The sequence below is a fragment of the Platichthys flesus genome, chromosome 20, assembly GCF_949316205.1.
Source record: "Platichthys flesus chromosome 20, fPlaFle2.1, whole genome shotgun sequence".
Taxonomy (NCBI): Eukaryota; Metazoa; Chordata; class Actinopteri; order Pleuronectiformes; family Pleuronectidae; genus Platichthys; species Platichthys flesus.
In genome coordinates this window covers 2,748,906-2,771,902 of record NC_084964.1, presented here as the reverse complement: position 1 = coordinate 2,771,902, position 22,997 = coordinate 2,748,906, and the positions used below count along the sequence as shown (strand labels likewise).

Below are 22,997 nucleotides of genomic sequence, written 5' to 3'. Positions count from 1 at the left end.
TTAGGTTGTTTTAGGAAATATTGAATGTTAGTACAGTGTTTCTCGATGGACTTTCCAGAACATAGAAAATAATGTACCGTGATAGAGGGTCTTGTATATTACCTAGTCTTAATATTCTCCAAAATTTAATGCCGACTTGATCACAAATGAATCACAGTGATTCATCCCGAGTAAATATAATATGTGTTTATGTTCCATTTCTCTCTGGCCTGGAATTAGAACTATAGGGGGTCGTGGTGACATGTTGCCTTTGTTACACATTTTCTGTGTGTGTCATGTCTAAACAGAGGTGAGCGCTGAGCCAGAATTGATTGCAGTGGTGGTGGCAGAAATAGACTTGCATGTGTTATTTTCTGCTAGTGTAAAATTAAACATAGTTGGCCCAGGAAACTGAGGTCTTTATGATGCTGTAGTTCTATTTATGTCACTGTTGCAGTAGAAGGACCTCCAGCTCCAGTGTTGAAACTTTACCTTCAAATTAAGGATGTCATGTTCATTAGTGTGACAGTTCTGGTGTTAAGAGTGATAGAAAAAGGAAAGATTGAACTTATGTTGAAAACAAACCCATAGCAAATACAAAAATGTACTACTGTAATGCATGATAATCTCAAATCTCTTGTGAAGATTGATTTGTGGTACTGAATGTGTCGCCAGTTTTCATGGTTAGATTTAGAATCCCAAATATATAAGCATAGTTATCAAAAACCTTTCATTATGTACTGACAGCTTTTTGAGCTTCATTCTGGAGGTGAATGTTGTAAATCAGGATACAGACATCTACTCTTTCTTCACTCTGAGGCAATGCAGCACTAATTTTGGCATTATGGTGGTAATAGAAATAATTGTAAGAATATATGAGAGACATGCTGACCTCGGTTGCCTTCCAGTGTGCTATTTTTAGTATGTATGCTGATTTGAGATAGAGCTGGACAAGGCTGTGAAACTGGAACACTGCAGCAGAAGTAGAGAGAGAGAGAGAGAGACAGAGAGATAGGAAGGTGAAATGAAAGACTCACTTTGTCTGCTTCGCTTCCTGCTGAGTCTCAGCCTCCACGTCTCATGTTGACTCCAGCTGCTCTGCACTGTGTGGATATACACAGGTTGCATTTTGTATGCTTTCATTTCTGTATTCTGAACAGTGTCCTTTCAATGTCATTGAGACTGTAGAGGGTATTGTCTTGTGAAAAAGATTCCCTACTCTCTCACTTTTCCCTCCCTCTGCACTAAGAAAGTCAACCTTTGTAACAGTTTTTGCTGTTTAGCTCAGTATTTAATTCTGATGATTCATCTGTGATGTGTCACATACACAAACACAAACCGAGATACACAACAGAAAGGCAGAGTGTGGCTTCCTCTTCCTCATCCTGTCCTCCTTCTAGGTTATTTCTGCATCATGTGTGTTTGATATGAAATAGTTTCGAACACCCCTTTCTTTCACCATCTTATCTCTCTCACCCTTTGTGACCTACTGTGTGAAACAAAGGCTGATGGATCCCCTGTAAGCTGCCGTGCATTTGTGTGTGTTCTGTCTGACTTCTAATGTATTTCATTCTGGCAAAATCCTGATATATACTGTATAGCCTCTATTGTCAGAAAAGGGATCAGATCTGATTCTACAGACCACAATCAAATAGTTTCAGCATCCATAGCTTGATACCAGGTGCACAACAGACACCTGCTGCATCTTTTCACATAATATCGCATAAAGTGGCATATTGATCAAATTTTTTTTTTAATAATTTGACTTTTAATATTGTGAAGGGGTTGGTGATGAAATGGCAGTTCTTTCCCTGACCTCATTTCCACCGGTGATGTAATATGAATCAAGGCCCAGAACCACAAAGCAGTGGAACTGTTCCTCTATTTGAAACTTCCTCAAATAAATTAAGTTAAAATGAAATATATAATAACACGTTGCAGAAAATAATCAATTGTCATTCTGTCATCTTTACAGAGAACACAACATATATCAATGAAAACACCACATTGTGTGTTTTTCCGTATTTACTGTACCAGCAGCAGGCTGTGATTTCTGTAATGTGTTGTTCACTGTCTGAAAGAGGAGAAATTGTGTGAGGGTCTCAGTGTGGACTAATTTTAAAAAGTGTGCATCTTAGACAGTTTGATGGGATCTGGGATCTTTGCTAACGTGTGTGTGTGTGTGTGTGTGTGTGTGTGTGTGTGTGTGTGTGTGTGTGTGTGTCAGGATGAGGTGGACAGTCAGAACCCAGTGTTAAGAGACAACCATCAGCTCCATGAAGAAGTGAAGGGCTGGCTCAAAGACCAGAAGGTGCAGGAAATTTTCATGCAAGGTAAGCTTTTTATTATTCCAGTATAAATGTATCATCATTGCAACTCTGTATGCTGTATTTTTGTTATGGAGTTTTTATGTAACATTTTAGTTATGGCTGTAATATGAACCTGTTGTCATCTCATAACTGTAAGTTAGTCAACTCTAGGCAATGTGAGGGACTTGCAGTTAAGTTGTTTACATCATCAGTTGGAGCATAACATTGTTTTTTGTTCTAGGTCCCTATTCGTTGAATGGTTACCGTGTCCGTGTGTATAGACAAGACTCAGCTACCCAATGGTTCACTGGGATCATTACACACCACGACCTCTTTAGTCGAAATATGGTCGTTATGAATGACCAGGTAATCTCACACACAAACACACACAACCCTTGTTGTCTGTTGCAAGCTTTTTACCTGTTTAGAGTTTGCATTCCTCACAGAGATGTTCAATGAATCGGATATGTTTTCAGGTGCTAGAGCCTCAGAACGTGGATCCATCAATGATCCAGATGACCTTTCTAGATGATGTGGTTCACTCTCTGCTGAAAGGAGAAAACATCGGCATCACCTCCAGACGAAGGTCACGATCCAGTCAGAACAACAACTCTGCCCATGTGAGTACAAACTTGCATGCAAAACACACACAACAGCGTATGTAGACTACTGTGAAAGCTTTCTAACATTAGCTGTCGGCTAATGAATGTAGTATGAACGCATTTATTTTGCTTCAGATTTACATTTACAGTCAACAGACAGAGCCATAAACTGTTGTACTGTTAACCAATCCGCTCAATTCATTTGTTTGTGCTCTTCAAGTGAGCAAATATCAGTAGGAAAGTAGTGAGAGTACGTATTCTTTGATCAGAAATGATAAGATATACTGTTTATGGATAGCTAATTGCTGAAACAGTCCATTGTTCAATCCTTTCTGGTTCCGCAGTCATTAACTTATTATGTCCTTGCCCCACATTTTCTTTATATTAATATGTTTCTTAAATATTGACAGATGACAGGAGGGAGACCCGGTGGGACCACTGGCAACAATCAGGTACACCCAATTTTCTCTTCAACTCAAAGCCCTGAAATCAAGCCCAAGTTGTAATTCTGAGATGCAGTGACCTCTCTGCTGCTCTTATATCTGTGAGTGTATCCATCTGCTTCAAAAGCCCAGTGCAATAAAATATTCAGTATGAACATTTTAAGCTCACAAAGACAAAAAGTGCTGCTTTACCTTTGGAAAATAATGATCAAACTGTGGCAAGACAAGGAAAGGCAGAGACGCAGGTACTGTTTACTGTTGTTTATTCAGTAGCAAGGAAAAACGAGCACATGTTCCCCATACGGGAAGTATATATAGCTACAGCCTCTAACATTACCCATCAACCTACTGGGTGAGAGGACACACCCATGAGTGCACGCCACACAGCCCCCCCCCCCGCCCCCCCCCCCCCCCCCCCCCCCCCCCCCCCCCCCCGAACACCCAGAGGGAAAACAAATTGGACAAAACTCAGTACCTTCCAGGGGGTTTAACGAGGCGACCATAACGTCTACGCCGACCCCCGTCCGCAAACGCAGGGGTGGAACAGGCAGAAGGGACATCATTTACAACAGGCACAGGATCAGGAGGCACAACTGGAGAAAACAACACAGGGGTCTTAGAAGGGGGGCGACCACGACGGGGAACCCGGGCCGGTAGCACCCCTTCGCCGGCCAACAGATGAGCTGGCTTAAGCCTGTCTAACGAAACGCGCTCCCTGCGCCCGCCCATGTCCAGAATGAAACTTTTAGAACCCGCCTCTAACACTCTAAACGGGCCGTCATACGGGGGCTGGAGGGGAAACCGGTGCGCATCGTGACGCACAAAAACAAACCGAGTGGTCACGAGATCCGTTGGCACGAAAGACCGAGGAGAAAAATTATGCACGGGCACCGGTGCACAAGCGGCCTGTGACACAGGACGCGCAACATGAACCGGAAAGGGGGCCGAGCTCTGAGGCAGAAACTTCCCTGGGACGCGGAGCGGCTGGAGATGTGTAAAACCCTGGGAAGGGGGAAGAGGCCCCACAAGGTCGATATGCACATGATCAAAATGCTTGGCCGGAATCAAAAATGGCTCGAGGGGCGCCCTAGTGTGCTGGTGAACTTTTGCGCGCTGACACGACACACATGTGGCCGCCCACTCTTTGACCTCTTTGCGAAGGCCAGGCCACACAAACTTCGAAGACACCAACTTCACCAACGTCCGGACACCCGGATGAGAAAGAGAGTGCACCATATCAAAGACCCGACGGCGCCAAGCAACCGGCACCACCGGGCAGGGGCGGCCCATGGAGACGTCGCAAAGGAGGGCAGGCCCACCATTTTGCACCACTGCCTCCTCAAGCTCCAGACCGGTACTCGCAGCTCTCAGTGCAACGATACCCGGGTCCCCAGGTTGATCGGCAGCCAGTGCTGAAAAATCAACCCCAAGATGCACAGGGCACACCAGCACCACCGGGTTCGCTTTACCCGCCACATGTTGGATGTCCGTTGTGAATTCGGAGATCGCGAGCTGACCATGGCTCTGTCACCTTCGCCATAGCAAACGTCAATGGTTTGTGGTCAACATAGGCTGTGAAAGGGCGGCCTTCCAGCAGGAAACGGAAATGACGCGTAGCCAGGTACAACGCTAACAGTTACCGGTCAAACACGCTGTATTTTCACTCACTGTCTCGCAAACCGCGGCTAAAAAATGCAAGGGGCTGCCACGCACCCGCAACACGCTGCTCCACAACTGCACCGACAGCCACATCCGAAGCATCGGTCGTGAGGGCGATGGGCGCCCGAGACGCGGGGTGCGCCAGAAGCGCCGCGTAGCCAGGGCAGCCTTAGCCCCCTCAAAAGCCTGGATCCTCACAGGGGTCCAGTCAACCTGGTCCTTGGCTTTCTTAAGCTTCAAAGCACCATACAATGGTTGCAGGAGTTGGGCCGAAAAACTCCTGTAGCGACCTGACCGAGACCGGACGGGGAAAATCCGCAACTGCATGCACCTTCGAGGGCAAAGGAACCGCACCCTGCGACGAAATGCGATGGTCCAAAAAATCTATGACAGACAGCCCAAACTGGCACTTGGCTGTGTTGACAATGAGACCATGTCCATCAAGGCGCTGGAAAACCTGCCTAAGGTGCGACAAATGCTACCGACGGGCTGGCCACCAAGATGTCGTCCAAATAGACGAAAACAAACGCGAGGTCACGTAACACCGAGTCCATCAAGCGCTGAAACGTCTGCGCTGCGCCTTTAAGGCCGAACGGCATTCGCAGGAACTCGAAAAGCCCAAACGGTGTAATGACTGCAGTCTTGGGCACGTCCTCTGCCCGCACAGGCACCTGATGATAACCTTGCACCAAATCGATTTTAGAAAAAATTGTCATGCCCGCCAGACGAATCGAAAAATCCTGAACATAAGGAATGGGATAACGGTCATGGTCCGTAATGTTATTTAAACGGCGGAAGTCACCGCACGGCCGCCAAGACCCGTCCGCCTTGGGCACCATGTGGAGCGGCGAAGCCCACGGGCTGTTGGACTGCCTAACAATCCCCAAACGCTCCATGGTAGCAAACTCCTCCTTCGCGGTGGCTAACTTCACGGTGTCGAGGCGACGCGAACGTGCGAAAACGGGCGTACCCGCAGTGGGAATGAAATGTTCCACGCCGTGTTTAGTAACCGCGGCAGAAAATGCGGGCGTTGTCAGCGAAGGAAATTCCGCCAGTAAGCGCTGGAAGACATCCTTTGACGCCGCGAAATTAGCGTGTGTTAACGTCCCGGGTCCCCCTGTCTGACACGGAAAAGACGCAAAAGACACAGCATCAATGAGCCTGCGATTAGCTACATCCACTAACAACCCATTAGTGCACAGAAAATCTGCTCCGATAATAGGAACCGTAATGGAGGCTACAACAAAGTCACACAGAAACTTGCGTCCATTGAAACACACAGTCACAGACTTGGTACCAAACGTCTCTATAGCCGAACCGTTAGCCGCTGTCAGACGCGGACCACTGCCACAGGCCGAGAGGTCCGTAGCTGCAGGAGGGAGAAGGCTCTTCTGCGAGCCGGAGTCCACCAGGAACTGATTACCTGATATGGAGTCATGAACGAACAGCAGCTCCTCTTGCTCGCCAGCGCCCACGGCTGCTACCGAGCGCCTGCTCTTCCTTTTCCCCAGTGCCTCGAACCCGCACGGAGGAACGCAGCGGCGCGCCTTGCTGCCGAAGCGCTGATGGAAGAAACACAGCTGGCCGCGCTGCCTGCGGGTGGAAACTGCAGCCGTCAATGCCGGAACCTCGTCCTCCAACGTCGGCTGCAAGGACTCCACGGCCACACTCTGCACGGAGACGTTCCTCGAAGTCAGCAGGATCCGGTCCGCCTGCTCAGCCAATCCACGGAAGTCGCCGGCAGCCAAACAAGAAGAGTTGGCGAGGGCTGCGCGCACCTGCAGCGGGAGCTGGCGCAGAAAGATGTGCGGAAACAGGAAACCATCATCCTCGGAGCCCAGCAACGACAGCATCTCGTCCATCAGGTCCACTGCCGAACCATCGCCCAAACCGGGAAGCGACAGTAGCTTGTCCGCTCTCTCCGCGGCTGACAAGCTGTAGCGCCGGAGGAGATGCTGCTTGAGGGCGGCGTACTTTCCGCGCAGCGGCGGGGCTCGCAGGAGCTGCATCACGCACCGGGTGGATTGCTGGTCCAAAGCCGCGACCACCAAAAAATACCTGCAGTCGTCTGCCGTTTCTCCTCGCAGATGGAAAAGAGCTTCGACGTGCAGAAACCACGGCGCGGGGTCGTTCTGCCAAAACTCCGGCAGTTTAACGTGCTCCGCGGAGCTGGTCGTTGTGGAGACACGGTCCACGGGCGCCGGGGAAGAAAATACGTCTTCCCCCGATGAGGAAGGGACACTATCCTCCTCTACCTCGAACATGTCCAAAAAACGGGGTCACCAATGTGGCAAGACAAGGAAAGGCAGAGACGCAGGTACTGTTTACTGTCGTTTATTCAGTAGCAAGGAAGAACGAGCACATGTTCCCCATACGGGAAGTATATATAGCTACAGCCTCTAACATTACCCATCAACCCACTGGGTGAGAGGACACATCCATCAGTGCACGCCACAAAACAATCAAGATCTAATTGCACAGGGTTGATCAGGAACTTACATCTCTGTACTGGATTTCCTGGACTTTTTGGAATAGACCATAACATTAAATTCCTCTGCCCAGGCAGCTATAATGCATTATTTATCCCAGTGTAAGAGCCATCTGGGCTATAGCCAAAGTCACAGTCATGGGCTCATTTAACAGTTTATCCTGCGCATGTCCCAGACAGGGTCAGGAGCACGGGACAGTAATTAATCAGAGTGGCATGCTGACCTTCTCTCAGCTAGAGGCAGGAAGGCTGTCGTCCTCTATGTGTACTCAGAGTCTGACTTAACCATGTCCCTCCTTGTGATACAACATCATTAAGTCCTGCAATCTTTACACATCTTTCTACCTTCACAAGGTTAACAGCTACATGAAATTACAAAATACCTTGTCTTGTAGGTGACTTGCTCAAGATTTGAACTTGACATATCTGGAATCATTACAGAAATAATGACATAAATTTAAGTTAATTCATTTAACGTGTGTGGTTTCCTTTGCTTTCCCTTCAGCAGAGCTTATTTTTTATTCATGAGTTTGTTGTTTGTAAAAGAAAGATTGGATGTTCAGAAATTCACTTCCCTCAGCCTCAACTGGTTGGGTTAATAGGAGAGAAATAGGGGAGGAGGAAGGAGAGGGTGACCAGGAACAGTTGTGTAACTGTTGTGTAATTGTTATGACTAAAATAACCATAGCCACAGATGTAATGGTGTTATCAATAACTATACAGCACTCACAGCTGTTGGCTTTATCTCCATAATAATATGAAGTCTTGCGATGTAAAATGCCTTAATGTAAGTTATCATTTTGTTAGATTTTGGTCAGTATGTTTGTCTGCATGTTTTGACATTTTACCTCTTTTTTTCTCACAGAGTCATTATACGCGAGCCCAGGCCAACAGCCCCCGCCCCATCATGAACTCATCAGGCCCCAACCCCAAAGTTTCCCAGGGGACATTGGCCTCCCAGCAGAACAGCCAATCACAGCAAAGCCAACAGCCAACCAGCCAATCAAACCTCTCACCTGGCGGCAGTGGACGGGAGCAGAGGGAGCAGCGTAACTCCCGCTCCTCCAGGAGGAAAGGCTCAGACAGCAGCGTTCCAGAGGAAGACAAGGACAGGAGAGAGGAGACAACTGTTAAAGGTGAGGACAGTCACCATCAAACACTGTACATTTTTTGATACAATGATTATGTATACTCATGTCAGGGAAGTTGGTGGCAGTAGTGTCATTTTTATGCTTTCTGCCATGCCTCCTTTCTGCTGCCTGTCTAATCATGATAACATTTAGATTTTTGTTTATTTTTAGTCATTGTGGTTAATTAAAATTGTATAAAACGTGCAACATAAAAAAAACTACATATAATGAAATTCATCATATTGGCATTTTTTTATATATATAAATCCAGATTAGTGGGAATTTTTTTAAGCAAACAAGGTCCCTTCATGTCGAGAATATATCTTGATTCATTGTACCTACTTTTTTTGTCCTCACTTTATTATAAAGAGTTAAGTCTTGTCTTACATTACATCATTATCATTAGTTGTAAGTAATCACAGAGGGTAATGGAAGTTTCCACAAGGGCAATAATATAACTATTAACCAAGATAATATTCAGTTTACTGCAGGAATCCATTTGAGGGATATCAGGTATTTGGAGTAAAGAATAATCAAACCTTTTTCTGATCATTTGTCCAGAATCCAAGTCCAAGGTGAAGCAGGCTGTCAGCAAACGTAGGAAGGGCGAGGAGGATGAGAAAAAGGCGGGTTTAAAGAGACTGAAGACTGATATGACGTCTGATCTATCAGAGAGTAGTGACTCAGAAAACCCACAGAACAAAAGAATCGCCCATTCCTCATGCTCCTCTTCCTCCTCATCGTCCTCGTCATCCTCTTCGTCCTCTTCGTCCTCCTCCTCAGAGCCAAACTCTGAGAATGAACTAAAGACTCGCAGCTGTGATGTTAAACCAAGTGCCGTTTCCAAAATGGAGGAAGACGAGAAGCCTCTTATTCAGGGCGCCAAAATTAACAATTCCTCGTCTCTTATCAGTCGCTTGTCTCCATGGGTGGAACTTCAAGCACCAGACGAAAGCAAGAAGGGTGTGCTTAAGGAAACGGGAAAAATTGTAATGAAGGAGGTGGAGGAATTGGTAGCGTTAACTCAGATTGCCCAGTCTCCCCGACAACAGTGTCTGATGCCTGACACCATCCAGGCTGGAATCGTGGAGAGCAGCAAAAACTCTGTCAAAGGTACTTTCAGAACATGCATGGTAACTGTTGTATGTGACAGTTTTGAATAACTGTAGCATTTTTATTCATTATTTGTTTATTAATATTTCTTTCACTTCTTAGCGTCTCCTCGATCCCAGACCCTGTCCTCATCCAACCCTCAGAGCAGCAATGTGATCGACATCACAGATGATGCCCAGGCCACGGTGCACCGTGAGAGCTCAGAGGCAGTTTCGGCTTTGCTCGCCTCACAGAATGCAGAGTCCACGGCCCTCTCACCTTACCCTGCCCTCAACCCCTCCCCAGTCTCCTCACCTCCTATTCCACCTTCTCTCTCACCATCAGAAGGAGGCCGCCGGACCGATGTTGAGCCTCCCATGCAGCAGCAGCAAGGCATTATGGGAAATAGCTTAACAGCATCCAGGACTTTAGGAAATAAGATAGAGTTTGCTCCCTCTGAGGTTATCAGGTGAGAAAAATTGATACCGCTGTTTCATCCTGAGATATTTGTATTGTTTTTGCCTTTGTCGTGCGTTAGAAATGTTATCAACACGCTTACTCGCAGTGAATCCTCAAGAGGATCTCCTACTATGCTCTCATATCGGCTCATTTCGGACATTATGTAGAGTTTTTACGAGGGGGCTAGCCGGACAAACTCTGGTGAAAGACCGAAACCTCTCACTTGGACATTTGTAGATTCATTCCTTTGTGATTGTGTTATAAAATATCTAAATACAACTACTAGAACTGTTTAGTTTCCCCTATTTGTTAAAGAGAGTGAAGGTAATCTGTGTAATCCTATCTTTTTCACAAGTTAAATACTGGTGCCTTTTTTTTTATCTTTTCAGGCCTGTCACATCAATGGCTGAGAGTCTGGTGCTAGTGGAGAAGGAGAAAACTATCCTTCCTCATCATCACCTTCATCCTCATCAACAACAGCAGCATCATCAGCAGAACACACAGCAACACTACTCATCTATCCACCCGGGCATTAAGAGCCCTTCATCTGAAGAGACTAGAAAACATCCACAGCAACAACCAAACCCCCATAAGATGAACACAGTACCCCCCTCTGAAATAGCGAAACCCAAAATGAGTCCTAGCCCCAAACCCAGCACACCTCAGCTTGACTCTCTGAAACAGAAACCCCAGCAACCCAACAACTCTCAGACCCACTCCTATCCCAACACTAACCCAACTGAACACCTCAAAACTAGGTCCCACCCAGGCCTGCTGGAGATCTCCAGACCTAAACCCAACACCTCTCCAGAGGTCTTCAAACACAAAATACCAAGGTACCCTGATACATCACCTCCTCCCACAGGCCGTTTGTCCGCTAAATTAGAAACAGCAGAACCTGTACGGTCATGTTTCAAGCCGGTGCCGGCACGGCCCCAGTCGGTTGGGGTCTGTATGAGCAGCAGCAGCTCAAAGAGTCCTCTGATCATCGATAAGAACGAAACCTTCACTGTTTACAGGGACCCAGCACTTGTCCGCTCTGACGCAGAGAACTCTGTTGCCGCATCAGTCTCTTCCAACCACGTGGCAGCCTATCTCCATCCCCACCTGCACACCCTGCACTCCCCTTCCCCCCACCCCCCCTGCCTCACCCCTGCATCCCACCCCCATGCCACCTCCCACCTCCTTTCTGCTTCTCACACCTCTGCCCTACCTCATCCCCACCTTTTACCCCCTGGGGTGCTCTCAGCCATGCCTCCGCCCACAGCATCTCTCCTCGGTGGCCACCCACGGCTCGACTCCCCTGGTGGTTTGGGTCAATTCGGACTACCTCATCCGGCAGCCGCACACCAGCAGCAGTTCCTACAGGTGTGACTTCAGATACTTACAGATTGTTAAAAAGCTGGGCAAGGGAGCATTGGGTTGTAAATATTAGTTCTGGTGGTTGAGGTGTGGGGAGGTTGGAGACGGGAGGAAAGTAATGTTTCTTCCCCTTCTGATTTATCCAACCTAACATTATTTACACCATCTCCTCAAAATGTTAACCTTAACAGTGTTTTTGTTTTCAGAGTCAGGGCCCCCCTCCACCCCATCTACTAGCCCAGGCTCACGGAGGGGCTGCAGGGCTGGGCCTGTACCCCATCCTCTGGCAGTACCCCAATGGAACACCAACCTCCTACCCTCCTGGACTCAGCATGCCCCCCACACCTAAGTGGGCCCACCCTGAAAATCCTGTCGGCGTGAATTCTGAGGCCTCTCTCAGGAGGGTAGGTGTATTTATTTTTGCCTAGATGGAAAATACCAACTAAGGTGTTACTGGCCTTGTTAAAATACATCGTAAAACTGATTAATATAGCACCCTTTCAATTGTTTTCATACATGAAAGCCGTATGGCATTTTGTTTCATATTAATGTTCTGAAGTGGCAGCTTTAAGATGTCAAAGTGTTTTATTCTAAATGTGCTCATGAAGACACTGGCTTCAAAGGACCCAAAATTCAGCAGACTGCAGACCCAGATTCTGTCCGCCTGACAGGGAACAGCTATTTTGTTAAGTTATCAGACAGTTTCTATTTGCTCAATCCAAATATACCAACACAAACAAAAGCTGTCTTTCTAAGCTGGGATTCAGAACACTTGATTTTGACAGTTGTGAAATTGCTACACTGATACAGAATTAACTGAATCTGTGGGGTAGAACTCTTTTTGTCGGACATTTTTAAAGAAAACTTTATTTTATATAAATTTAGGGCTTTAAACTGTTATTCTTCAAATGTCCTCTTATTTCATTATAGCACACAGTGTGCAAGGGCATGTTCTCTTCACTGCCTGTGGAGATGCTCTGTAGGACTGTCCCTTTTAATTGGTTGGAATGTAGAGTCCCCTCCTTCAGCAGATTTGATGTATTTGATATGTGTTACGTCCATGTAATAACAATAGAAAATATTAGATAGACAGCTGAGACCTGTTACTGCTCAGCTTTCAGTGTGTATAAATAGTGAGGACGACGTGCTTGTGTGTTTGTCTGAATCCACAAATACCAACTAATTAGAACTGTGTTGGACTATGTTGATTATTGACCAATTAGGTCTAAGTACATTAGGTTAACTGTGTGTGTTTGCACATTACATGTTTTTATGTATTATGACCACATTTTCTGACTGAAGATTTCAAATTCAAGTTCATTATTTAATGATGTTGTGTCTGTGTGTGCGTGTTTGTTGTCTGTGCAGAACACATCCAGTCCATGGCTGCACCAGGCTGCTGGTAGTACTGGTGATGGTCTGGGTATGCTGAGCCACATTCCTGTCAGGCCAGCAAGTGCTGACGCAAACCGCCACTCCATCAAGATGAACGCACATGCAAGCCCTCCACTTTCAAAGACCAGTATGGATATTCAAAAAGAGTAAGTAGTCCTGGATTGGCTTCAGCTGAGGATGCACGAGTTAATTGAGGAGTTCCATGAAACAATTCAACATGTGCAAAATCCATTATTTCCCACATTCATAGCATTAGATCATGATCAGCCCAGCTGGACTAGAAGCTAGTTGGTGAAGCTCCTTAGTGTGCGAGTGGAGTGAGTGGGAGAACGAGGCATCCCTTTTGTCTGCAGTTTATTTCAGCTCTTTAGAGTTGGACTGAAAGAAATTCCACAGGAGAATGTTTGCATTGTACATTTGAACAGCCTGCCCTTTTCCATAGTAAAGCCTGATGTGTTCAGAGAGCAACATTAGCTCTGAGAGGCAGACAACCAACGCCAGGTCAGTCAGATAAAGTGAAGTGGCACTAATCCAATATTAAAGCAGTTCAGACAGACTGCTGTTCATTCAGCAGCTTGTGCTCTTCTTATGTAACCACAGTTTACATAATTTAGACGCCACTGAATACCCATACACAAACACACAGCATCACTGAGGAAACACATCACACATCACTTGTCTGTCTCATTAGCCTAATTATGTCATGCTCATTAAAACTGCTGAACAGGCAGCAATACCTCAATACTCTGCCTGTTCCCCAAAGTGTATTTGGACTGTCACACATCCACAGTTGTCATCTCCTGTTGGTTTAGATTGACTGTAGTGTGCTGCTTCAACAAAGATTTGTGTTTTAAATGTTGGCATTTATGAGATGTAGTGAAATACAGCTTTTTCATCTTGTCTTATATGTTAAAAAAATATAATACTTTTATCATAACAAGAAAGGCAAGAAGAAAAGCATGAACAAACCACGGTGGTGCAGCTTATGACAACACACAAATCTTGCCTGAAATGTATGGGGAAACTAATGGCATGGTAATCATTGTTAAATTGTGTTTATGCAGAGATTTTGATAAGAAAGGCTATGCGGACCCAATCAGGACTTTGACGTTTGCCCAGCTGAAACAGGAGCAGACGGACAGGAGTCGCACCCCCACAGCGAAAGATGTCCATTCACACCGTATCTACCTAGACCCCCTTAGCAAGGCTCGCCTGGCACATACACAGGTGAATTGCCGTTTGACTTTATGAGCAACATCATTGTTTCAATTAGTAGCAGTCTTTAAAATGGGCAAAGCATTAGTGCACCAAATGTTGTCTTTTGAACAGTAGTATATTTATTGCATTGCCAGAGAATCGCTCAGCACAATACTTTTGCCTACATGTAAACCATGTTACCTCAAATTGTAGCAGGCGGGATGCAGTATTTCTGTTTGAAAGTTAGAAATACACACCTTAACAGTGTTTGCATTATTTTTCCCAGGATGCAGTTCAGGCTGCAGACAGAGCCAGCAAGTACAAAGAGGAGAATCGGCAAATCCTGAAAGAGAGCATTGAAGTCGCTCCCTTCACTGCTAAGATTCAGCGCTGCAGTGACTCTGGGATGGACAGGGACAGAGACAGAGAAAGAAGCAGAGATTCTGCCTTCCCTGTCCGAATACCAGCTCTCACCTCCCCGAGCCCCAAGGCCAGCCACGCCCATCCCCACATCATCCAATCAGAGAAGAGCAACTATTTCACCACACTGTCCAACAGTGTAGTTAATGAGCCTCCAAGACTGTACTCCTCCAAAGAGCTCAGCTCTTATTATGAGAAACTACCGGTTGTAGTTCCAGGGGTTGTTGCCAGTATTGGGGCTGCTGTGCCCAGCCAGGGAGCTCTGTCCCTGGGCAGCCACAGCTCTAAAATCTCCCTGTCTAAGCCCCCTCCTCTTATTAAGCACCAGCCAGAGGGAGGAGAAGGTTTAGCAGGGAAAATCACTGAGCAGCTTAGCCAGCAGGTAACACTAGTCCAACAGCAACATCAGCACCACACAGGTATAGAGAGGATGGAACGCAGAAGCCCTGTCATTTCTCCTTCTCCCTCTTCTATGCCTTCCTCTACTGCCCCTAATCACCATCATCATCACCACCATCACCACCAACAGCAGCAGCAACACCAGCTCAGGGCAATGCCATCGCTCCACCGAGCACCTGTCTTCCATCCTCCAACACAACACGCTCTGGAAAGAAAAGAGGCTGCAGAGCGAGAGAGGGAGCGAGAGAAGGAAAGGGAGAAAGAACGGGAGAGAGCTGGTTATGGTGGACGCCTGTCTCCACCAACCCTCACACCTATTCAGCCAGTTAGCTTAGTGGCAACTGGTAGCAAAACATCAGCAGAGCAGCAGAAACCTCCCACACTGCTGCCAGAACTCAGGGACGTCAAGGGTCATGGAAACGCTGCCGCCATCACCTCTGTAGCCTCTGTCATAAGTGGGGAGATTATGACTCCATCAACAGATGGCTGGAGAGTTGGAGAGATGATTCAGGAAAGAGGAGTGTATGGAGAAAAAGGAATGTCGAGGGGCAAGCCCCAAGCTGCAATGGCATCAGTCATTGTACGTCCATCGACATCCATTAGGTACGACAGTCTTATTGGTGCTAACAAATCTGGTGGTGTGATCCATCAGGATCTCCCCCATGGGAGGTTTTATCCTTCCAAGCTTCATGGGGAATGTCCTAGGTTAGGGGAGAGTATTAGAGAACTTGGAGCTGGCAGGGTTATCCAATCCAACTCAAATATGGATGACATGTGTGTCCAGTATAAAAGGACATCTGTGTGTGGTATGCAGGGAACTATGGGGGGCAGTAACACAAACTCTTTGTGTAGAACTGTTGTTTCAGCTTCATCAACTTTTGGCACTCAGAATAAATCTGGTGCAGCCACCAATGAGCTAGGTTACTCAGTTGCAGCCCATACAACTAGCATTGGTGGCTGGGTGCTGGGTCACTCAGGACCAGGAGAGCACCAGGAGGGCTTTATCTTGCGTACCACATCTCCAGGGGGTTCATTGCCTCTCCCTAGTCCAGCAGGGACACACCAACCCAGTCCAAGCCTCACACCAAAACCTAGTTCAATTTCTGGCTCCGGTCAGCCTTTATCCTCCTCCTTTGTCCATCTCAAGAAGCACAAAGCTGCCATAGCTGCCGCTCAGTCCAGGAACAACTTCTCAACTGCACCCATCTCCATCACAACTGGAAACCCTTCCTTGTCTGTGGATTCAATTGACAAAGCTCGCATTCACAGCTCCCCACCTCCACCCTCCGCAAGCCAAGCCTCATCATTATCAGTTGACAGCAGTAGCTGCAGCTCAGCAAGTGGCAGCACTACCCCAGGCAAGTCCAGTCCCCTGCCCAACAACCAGTGCTCAGGATCAGCCTCAACAAGCAGCGGCCAGTCCAGTAACTACCACAAGCTGAAGAAAGCCTGGTTAACTCGCCACTCAGAGGAGGATAGGATTACAACTGCTACAACAACTTCCGCTAGTGCTAAACCAGAGAAACTGCCAAGCACTACCACCACCACCAGCACAAGTAACACAAATAACACCACAGCCATGTCAGAAATTATCAAACCCTGTACAGTAAATCTCAGCGCCTCCACCTCCAGTGAGGTGGAAATGAGCAAGGACATTGGAAGCAAAGTTGAGAGAGAGAGGCAGGCAGAGGAGAAGATGGCAGCTGCAGCAGCAGGCGGAGGAGCTGGGGAGGAAAGAAAACCAGCTCCTTTATCAAGGCGAGGTAACAAACGGTCATACGAGTCCGGTTCAGAGAGTGGAGGAGATGACTCTGACACCAGTGAGAGCAAGATGGAAGGCCGAGCAAAACGTCAGCCTAAACCCACCTACAAGAAGAAGCAGAACGACATGGCCAAGAGGAAAGGAGACAATGAAAAGGAGGATGATGACCTGAAGCCTAATGGTATCTTCAGATCAGCCCGGGAGAAGACCAAACTCAAACTGGCCAGCACCAGTAAGTCTTATAGATGTTCACTCCGCTACTTTTCTAAATAACTTCCAAGCAGCAAGTTTAAAAACAGTAGTGGAAGTCAAAGGATAGGGCTTCTGATATTCTGTTTGGGACTCTTTTCTGTGGCATATTAATCTACATGCAGTAATCTAGTTGAGATTTAGGGCAGCAGGACATGCATGTGTATGAGTCAAAAATAAACTGCAGTCCGTGTGTTCATGGTGATGACGGTACATCCTATTCAGCAATATGTGTGACTCATCGATGTATTTGATAGGTTTATACAACGATTGAGCTCTATGGCTCAGAGGAGTCAGTTGTATTTGTGATGTGACACACAGTACTTTATAGGATACAGTCACCGGGCTTTAACAACTGGACCTGATGCAGGGGTCATAATGTGGACATAGCTCAAACTTCTGAATTGCCATTTCCTCTATAAAAGTCATTATGGCTTTGAATTACCAAATTACTTTTGGCTATTCAAAGCCAGTTACTGTTTCATTTCCCAGGATTAAAAGAAACAGTATTATCTCATGATAAACCGTAGGTTCTGTTAATGACTGCATAATGTGTCCCATTCAAAGATGGCATCCCCCGCTCTGTGCTGAAGGATTGGAGGAAGGTAAAGAAGCTGAAGCAGACAGGAGAGTCTTTCCTGCAGGATGACTCATGTTCAGAAATTGGACCCAACCTGCAGAAGTGTCGGGAGTGCAGGGTGATCCGGAGCAAAAAGGGAGAAGAGCAGGCACATTCTCCTGTATTCTGTCGTTTCTACTATTTCAGAAGGTAAGCTCTCACCTGCTGATTCCTTTCATTTATATTATTTGGAAACGCATACAGGAAGTGTTGCAACAATGTTTGTGACACCGGATAAACATTTTAACTGAGGTGAAAGATCATTTTCGCCGTTTTTTCAGCTGTGAATCACAATAATTATCTGTCTGTGTTACAAAGTTATGTATTTCCAAAGCTTTCCGACTCTGTTTCAAAGCACTCCAGCGTTTCACTCTCTGAATCCATTAATTTGTTCTATTGGGGCTTTGATTGTTATCGACAGACCAGGAGATGCACGTCTTCATACTGGAGTGTCCTGGTATTTAGTTTAGTACATTATCCTGTATTGAAGGAAATGCAGTAGATATACTTGCAGTTCCGCCGCAGTAGCTGACACGCTGCCCGTGTGAACAACTGACACACAGCTGGTCTGAGGCAAAACCGCAGCCAGTGAGTCCAGAGTGTTTCAGGGATAGAAAGTGAAGATCGACCGGATAGACGGGTTGGCACAACTGCTCTAGATCATTCAAACTCGCTGTCAACATGTTTTTTCCCTTCCTACCCCTCTAGAACATAAATCCCCTAAATGAATCGTCATAAATTTACCTTCACTCCAGTTTATTGTCATGAGAGTCAGCACTTGGTTTAAAATGCTGCATGTCTAAACAAAATTCCACAAATGGAGAGAGATGACAGAGGAGAGAAGGGACTGAAAGTTTTTTTTTTCTCGCTTAAGCGACAACACAGATCATTAATCACGTGGCTTGTGCAGTATGCCCTGCCTTCGTCTGTCTCTCCCTCTCTCTCTCTCTCTCTCTCTCTCTCTCTCTCTCTCTCTCTCTCTCTCTCTCTCTCTCACACACACGCATTGAATGAGAGCACACAGACATTCACTTGTGTTGAATAAGCAGCAGCTGCAGTCTGGGGTCTAACAAGGTAAATCTGCCAAAGAGGATTTTCAGCTCAATTATCTTTTCCCCACTGACTCACTACGAACTGCTGCTACTGCAATCTCTCACTTGCTGTTTCCCTCCCTTTCTTTGCATCTCCACTTCTAATTGTTGCTGTCTCACCTCATCTCAACTCCTTCCTGTCTGACCCAGTACACAGGGATCTCATAAACATTCACCTGAGCTGGACGCCAAACACAGATGTGGTTTTAGAGAAATACGAAAAAGACATCCCCTATTTTAACTACTGGGTACCTATTTTCAAATACTGAGAATCAGATCGTACTGAGTCATTCTCAAAGTGTAGATGTTAGTGTAAGCATAGTTTTGTTTAAAAGCAATACCAACTGCCAAGGTGAATATCAAAGCTTTGCTACCTTAGTAGCACTTTACAGTCTCTCCAACTCCGTGCTAATGAACCCTGTTTTTTTGTTATGTGGTGCACAGGGCCTTCAGTTGTCTCCATCATGCTGTATGGGTCTAAATAAAGAGTGTCCTCAGTGGTTATGGATGGTGCTAACATGTTTCTGTAATGCCATCATCATGGCTGTGCACAACTGTAAGCTCTAAATCTATTTCCTCCCATCCAGGCTTTCCTTTAGTAAAAATGGAGTCATCCGGATGGATGCTTTCTCTTCTCCGGAACAGTTCGATGATGAGGCCCTGGCCCTGTGGGCCCCTGAGGCGATTGAGGAGAACCACCTTGACCAATCCATAGCCAAGTACATCCTCAGCTTTATTGGAGACAAGTTTTGTCAGATAGTTGTGACTGAGAATATTGCAACTAGCTGGGTCAAGAAGGATGGTAAGTTTAAAAATGGCTGACGTTTTGATTAGCTGACCCATACCAAGTTTAGAAACTGATGTTTTTTGTGCCTTTTCAGCCAAGCTGGCATGGAAGCGAGCAGTTAGGGGGGTGAGGGAGATGTGTGACGCCTGTGAAGCGACACTCTTCAATATCCATTGGGTCTGTCAAAAATGTGGCTTTGTTGTCTGCCTAGACTGCTACAAGGCAAAGGAGAGAAGGAGCTCCAAAGGTCAGTATTGTTTTTGTTGACAGTTAGGAGCCAAGACAAGCTGGCCCAACATAAAATCTTGTATGCACCTTTGTCACAGAAAGCTGGTGAACTGACCAACACCAGTTTAGCCTGGACTTAAGCCCATGTTGAAGCCTCAGATTTCTTACAGTGTCAATACAAATTTTACTTGTGTACATTCTATTGGTTTTAGATCTGGCAACACAGGTTACAATGACTATCACCTTAAAATAAAATCTGAACATGAATTTGACCTCACAAGTAATTCAAAGTTGACATTGGGGACTACTGATCTTAAGTTTTTTACTTACCCACGTACATTTGAATTTAGAGTAACCCGACTTGGTTTCTTGTGTGCTTCTGTTCCAACCTAGGTGACAAGCTCCTTTTTCAGCTGCATTGTGCACATGATATGTATTTTAATGGCAACTGACTTGTGTCTCTCTTTTTTGAATAGATAAAGAACTATACGGCTGGCTGAAGTGTGTGAAAGGTCAACCCCATGATCACAAACACCTGATGCCAACTCAGATCATCCCTGGCACAGGTACACCTCATACTGGTTACACCATGTGCATTCCACTGTCTTGTCCTAATCTTTTAGGTGCTTTGTCTTACCATTTATTCAGCACTTCAGTAGATTAGTATGATGCGGATGTAGATTAAAGATAAATAGTGATATTTATTAAATTAAATATTCAATTACAAAACAAATTCTGTTGCTCTGTTTTAAGTATTTAGCACAACCTAGTGGTGGGCATTATGTTACTGCAGAAGCAAAATATTTCTCCCTGCTGTGCTTACTGGTTCACGTTCCCTTGAAAGAAGGTTAATGTTTGTATTCGCTCTATCTTTTAACGGTGTGATGTTTTGATGTTTCAGTGCTGACAGAGTTGGTGACTTCCATGCACTCGATGAGAGATAAACACGACATCAAATCCCACTGTGCCTGCACCAACAAACAGAACCTCCTCATCAAACTACCAGTCACCAATGGAGTTTCACAGGTACCACTGACCAATTCACTTACCAGATTAGGACACACTTTGTCACAATAAAGTAAATCTTATTTATTATGTTTTAAGTTTATGATAGTTTGGAACTACCTGATAACGGTAGTTTTGAAGTACATTAGAAGTAGTGCTTTGAGACACCGGAAATGTTAAGGCCACATCAGACGTTATTCTGATGAGATTAGTTATTGAAATGACAGTGGGATCCTGATTCAGTAAATTCATGACAGTCGTAATTTTAGGCTAAACACTTGCTGCAAGTTGGATTGATAGAGGCATTGTTATACATGTTGATGGGACAGATAGATATAGTCATTATGATCTGAAGGAATAGCACTTAAATCTTTATCCACTTAAACATTTATTCATTTGATTATTGTTTAAAGTGGCTTTCCATCCTTCTCTCTCAGATTTTCTATTACAGAGAAACCACTTTAAATTTGTGTAATAATATTAACTAGTCAATATGATTATCTCATGATTCTCCTTTCTCTCTGCCAGGTTCTGCAGAACGTCCTGAACCACAGTAATAAGCTGTCCCTGGTGAAGTCTGAGCCGTGCTCTCTGCAGATCTCTGATCCAGTAGGAACCAAGGCAGAGACTAATGGAGCAGGTAGTCCAGGCAGCGATACAGGAAGTGCTCCTGTCACCCCACCAGAGTCCCAGTCACCTCTGCACTTCCTGGCTGACCTGGCAGAACAGAAGTCCAGGGAGGAAAAGAAAGGTAAGGGGAGGGTTAAGATTCAGATTCAGTATGGTTTTAATTTTTCATTCAGTGGTTCTGTAATGATTTCCTCCAATTGACCTAATTCCCTCATTAAGCCCTTTAGTATATTTCACCTCCAGAAAATGTTATCAGTGACGTATCCACAATTTACCCCCCGTGTGCTTCTGTCTCTCTCTCTCTAACAGAAAACAAAGAGTCTGTGTTGTTGGGAAAATCCGTGAAGGAGGATAAGGCAGTAGAAAGCCTGGAGGTCCTGCAGCAGTGTAAAACCAGCTCCCTGGTAACAAACAATACAGAGCAGGGCTCCACGCTTAGAGATCTGCTCACCACCACAGCGGGGAAACTGAAGCTGGGCTCTACTGACGCAGGAATCGCCTTTGCACCAGTCTACTCTAGTGCTTCACAGGTACACACACACACCTAAACCAATGTGTTAAATCCTTTAATACATCATAAAAGTGTAAGTCCTTGTTTCATCTGCTTCACTGCTAAAATAAAGCTTGTCCCTGTTTAATGTATACTTTTCTACAATTCCTACAATGTCAGAAGAAAAATCACAGTTGTATCACCCAGTCCTCTAACATGAAATTATAAAATTGAGTTTCTGTTTTTCAAACTGAGAAATCACTTAAAAAAAAAAATTATTTCCTCTTCTTTAGACTGGAAAGGGTGGACGGTCCATGCCCAATATCCTTGATGATATCATTGCTTCAGTTGTGGAGAACAAAATCCCTGCCAGTCGCCAGAACATCACCACCAAGCTGTCAATCAAGCAAGAGCCTGTCACTGCAGGTTGCGGCGGCACCAACAACACCAACATCCCTGCTGTTACTGAAGATGTCAAACAAGAGAGGAAGAAGTCATTGCCTGTTACTGCAACTGTGCCAGAGGATTCAACTAGTCAGTATCCAGACATTCCCCACTCCTGGTTTAACAACAGACGGTTACTTTGGCTCAAAGATCACCGCAACCAGAACAACTGGAAGCTGTTTAGAGAATGCTGGAAACAGGGACAGGTACACACCAGGCTTGCAGTATAGCACTAATTGATATAAGTAGATCCATACAGATAATAACAGTCATATGATTTGTTTGATCAGCCTGTGCTGGTGTCAGGGATCCATAAGCGCCTGAATGCTGCTCTGTGGAAAGCTGACTCCTTCAACCAAGAGTTTGCAGACCATCAGGGAGACCTCCTCAACTGTAAAGACCAGGTGGTGTCTAACTCTGGGATCAAAGAGTTCTGGGATGGATTTGAGGACATCACCAGTGAGTTCACCTTACTCTTCTGGTTTGAGTTATTAAATAGCTGCTTAAAAGCAACCACTGAGATAAATGAGAAATTATTGATTGAGGCTGACATAAGTCTTCATACCTTTTCAGAGCGGCCCAAGTCCAAGGATGGAGAACCAATGGTCTATAGACTGAAGGACTGGCCGTCTGGAGAGGAGTTCATGGCCCTCATGCCCTCAAGGTAAACCTACATACTCTTTTATGTACATAGAGTGGGAAGCATATGCTTCACGATGCAGACATGGGCAATTCTGCATAGATGCAGTGACAGAACA

The 22,997-nt window shown here is 45.7% G+C and overlaps 1 protein-coding gene across 2 annotated transcripts in view; it reads left to right on the top strand.

Moving 5' to 3' along the window:
- The window catches only part of jmjd1cb (jumonji domain containing 1Cb), a 118,255-nt gene that overhangs the window by 88,351 nt on the left and 6,907 nt on the right, over positions 1-22,997 (top strand). For both annotated transcript variants that reach the window (XM_062413688.1, XM_062413689.1), the window contains 22 exons: positions 2,207-2,312; positions 2,530-2,654; positions 2,765-2,908; positions 3,301-3,342; positions 8,346-8,616; positions 9,172-9,723; positions 9,826-10,171; positions 10,551-11,529; positions 11,730-11,927; positions 12,892-13,064; positions 13,983-14,145; positions 14,402-16,928; positions 17,513-17,714; positions 19,243-19,457; positions 19,537-19,689; positions 20,147-20,236; positions 20,572-20,696; positions 21,204-21,426; positions 21,615-21,835; positions 22,089-22,445; positions 22,530-22,698; positions 22,813-22,903. In XM_062413688.1, the coding sequence (XP_062269672.1) occupies positions 2,207-2,312; positions 2,530-2,654; positions 2,765-2,908; positions 3,301-3,342; positions 8,346-8,616; positions 9,172-9,723; positions 9,826-10,171; positions 10,551-11,529; positions 11,730-11,927; positions 12,892-13,064; positions 13,983-14,145; positions 14,402-16,928; positions 17,513-17,714; positions 19,243-19,457; positions 19,537-19,689; positions 20,147-20,236; positions 20,572-20,696; positions 21,204-21,426; positions 21,615-21,835; positions 22,089-22,445; positions 22,530-22,698; positions 22,813-22,903 (7,472 nt within the window). The remainder of the gene's footprint in view (positions 1-2,206; positions 2,313-2,529; positions 2,655-2,764; positions 2,909-3,300; positions 3,343-8,345; positions 8,617-9,171; positions 9,724-9,825; positions 10,172-10,550; positions 11,530-11,729; positions 11,928-12,891; positions 13,065-13,982; positions 14,146-14,401; positions 16,929-17,512; positions 17,715-19,242; positions 19,458-19,536; positions 19,690-20,146; positions 20,237-20,571; positions 20,697-21,203; positions 21,427-21,614; positions 21,836-22,088; positions 22,446-22,529; positions 22,699-22,812; positions 22,904-22,997) is intronic.